The 1,679-nt window shown below is 38.8% G+C and overlaps 1 protein-coding gene across 1 annotated transcript; it reads right to left on the bottom strand.

Annotated features, from left to right (window-relative positions):
• Positions 1 to 932: 932 nt before the first annotated feature.
• LOC138869388 (uncharacterized) lies at positions 933 to 1,433 on the bottom strand. Its single transcript, XM_070147002.1, has one exon. The coding sequence runs from the start codon at positions 1,431 to 1,433 to the stop codon at positions 933 to 935; it is 501 nt and encodes a 166-aa protein (XP_070003103.1).
• Between the last annotated feature and the right edge of the window lie 246 nt (positions 1,434 to 1,679).

The following is a 1,679-nucleotide window of genomic DNA, read 5'->3' on the forward strand; positions in this document are numbered from 1 at the left end:
TGTAATAATTCACGTGTTTGTTAAAAATCATAAGGATGGCTAGCGAAAGGCCTTGTATTTTGGAAATTCCTTTTGTTCTTGACAACTTATCAGAATGTTAAAGTGATATATTGATTTGGGTTTAGCTTTTGTTTTTGAAGTGCTTTCCAATTTGAAAGGAAAGTGTATGGTTTCTATTACTAAGAGACTTATTAAGTCTTATGACTAAGAGACTAGGTAGACTTGTCTCTTTTACGTAAAGTCTTGTTTCCTAGATAGCCACCTAAGCTAATGTGACCCTTAGTCACTTTTTTATCATGTGGTTAGCTGTCAAGTTTTGGGGTGGAAATTATTAATCTTTATGCACTTATTATTTAATTAGGTAATGTCCCGTTACCCGATAATTAACCAATTACCCGAACAATTAAAAATTATCTCAAATTACTTAAAGTTCTATTTATTTTTAATATACTTTATACATCATATTATCATGGTCATATGATACCTTGTATGGTACTAGTCCATAAATATCGGGTATTATTTCTCGACCCGTATTTTATCCCAAATCGGCAACCTTCAACAAAACTCGTTTTCTTTAGCGTGTACCCTTTATCCTTTATGACACTTACTTATCACTTGTTATAATTAGCATAAATACGTTAACCTCAAGATAATCTCATCCTTGAGTCTACGTTAATTAAGAGAAGACAAAACTATTAACGTACGAAAACGTGAGATGTAACAGAAAGTATCTAAAAGGCTTGCTCGGCCGGGTTCACTCGGTTGAGAGCCGATCGTGCTCCCCGAGTTTGGGGAGTGACACTGGTAATCTATGCACATCCTCATCGATCTATCTTTCTTCTTCATAAACAACACAGGCGCACCCCAGGGAGAGACACTAGGTTTAATGAAGCCCTTTCTAAGTAGATCTTGTAACTGCTCTTTCAATTCCTTCAACTCCGGCGGGGCCATACGGTATGGCGGGATAGAAATGGGTGAGTGCCCGAAGCCAAATTAATATAGAAGTAAATATCCCTGTCGGGTGGCATCCGCTGCAGATCTGCAGGAAACAGCTCTGGAAACTCACCAACAACTGGCACTGAATCCATGGAAGGAACCTCCGCATTGGAATCGCGGACATAAGCCAAATAAGCCAGACACCCCTTCTCAACCATATGTCGTGCCTTCACATAGGAGATAACCCTAATGGTAGAATGATCAGGAGTCCCTCTCCACTCTAAACGAGGCAACCCCGGCAAGGCTAAGGTTATCGTCTTGGTGTGACAATCCAATATAGCATGATAAGGTGATAGCCAATCCATACCCAAGATGAAATCAAAATCTACCATATCAAGAACTAGAAGATCTATGCTAGTCTCAATACTCCCAATAGTAACCACACAAGAATGATAGACACGATCAACATCAATAGAATCTCCCATAGGTGTGGACATATACACAGGAGCACTTAAAGAATCACGAGGCACAACCAGATATGAAGCAAAATAGGATGACACGTAGGAATAAGAAGAGCCCGGATCAAATAGAACTAAAGTATCTTGTCACGACCCAAAATCCACTAGTCGTGATGGCACCTAACCCAATCTGCTAGGTAAGCCAACTATACTATCCAATTCCCATAATATTTAATAAGGTAGTTTAAACAAGAGAATTATCTAAATCTTATATACTTTCCCAAG

Source organism: Nicotiana sylvestris, chromosome 5 (assembly GCF_000393655.2).
Source record: "Nicotiana sylvestris chromosome 5, ASM39365v2, whole genome shotgun sequence".
Lineage (NCBI taxonomy): Eukaryota > Viridiplantae > Streptophyta > Magnoliopsida > Solanales > Solanaceae > Nicotiana > Nicotiana sylvestris.

Excerpts from the sequence above, each read along its gene's own strand:
- LOC138869388 (XM_070147002.1), bottom strand. The coding sequence starts at position 1,433 with ATGTCCACACCTATGGGAGATTCTATTGATGTTGATCGTGTCTATCAT.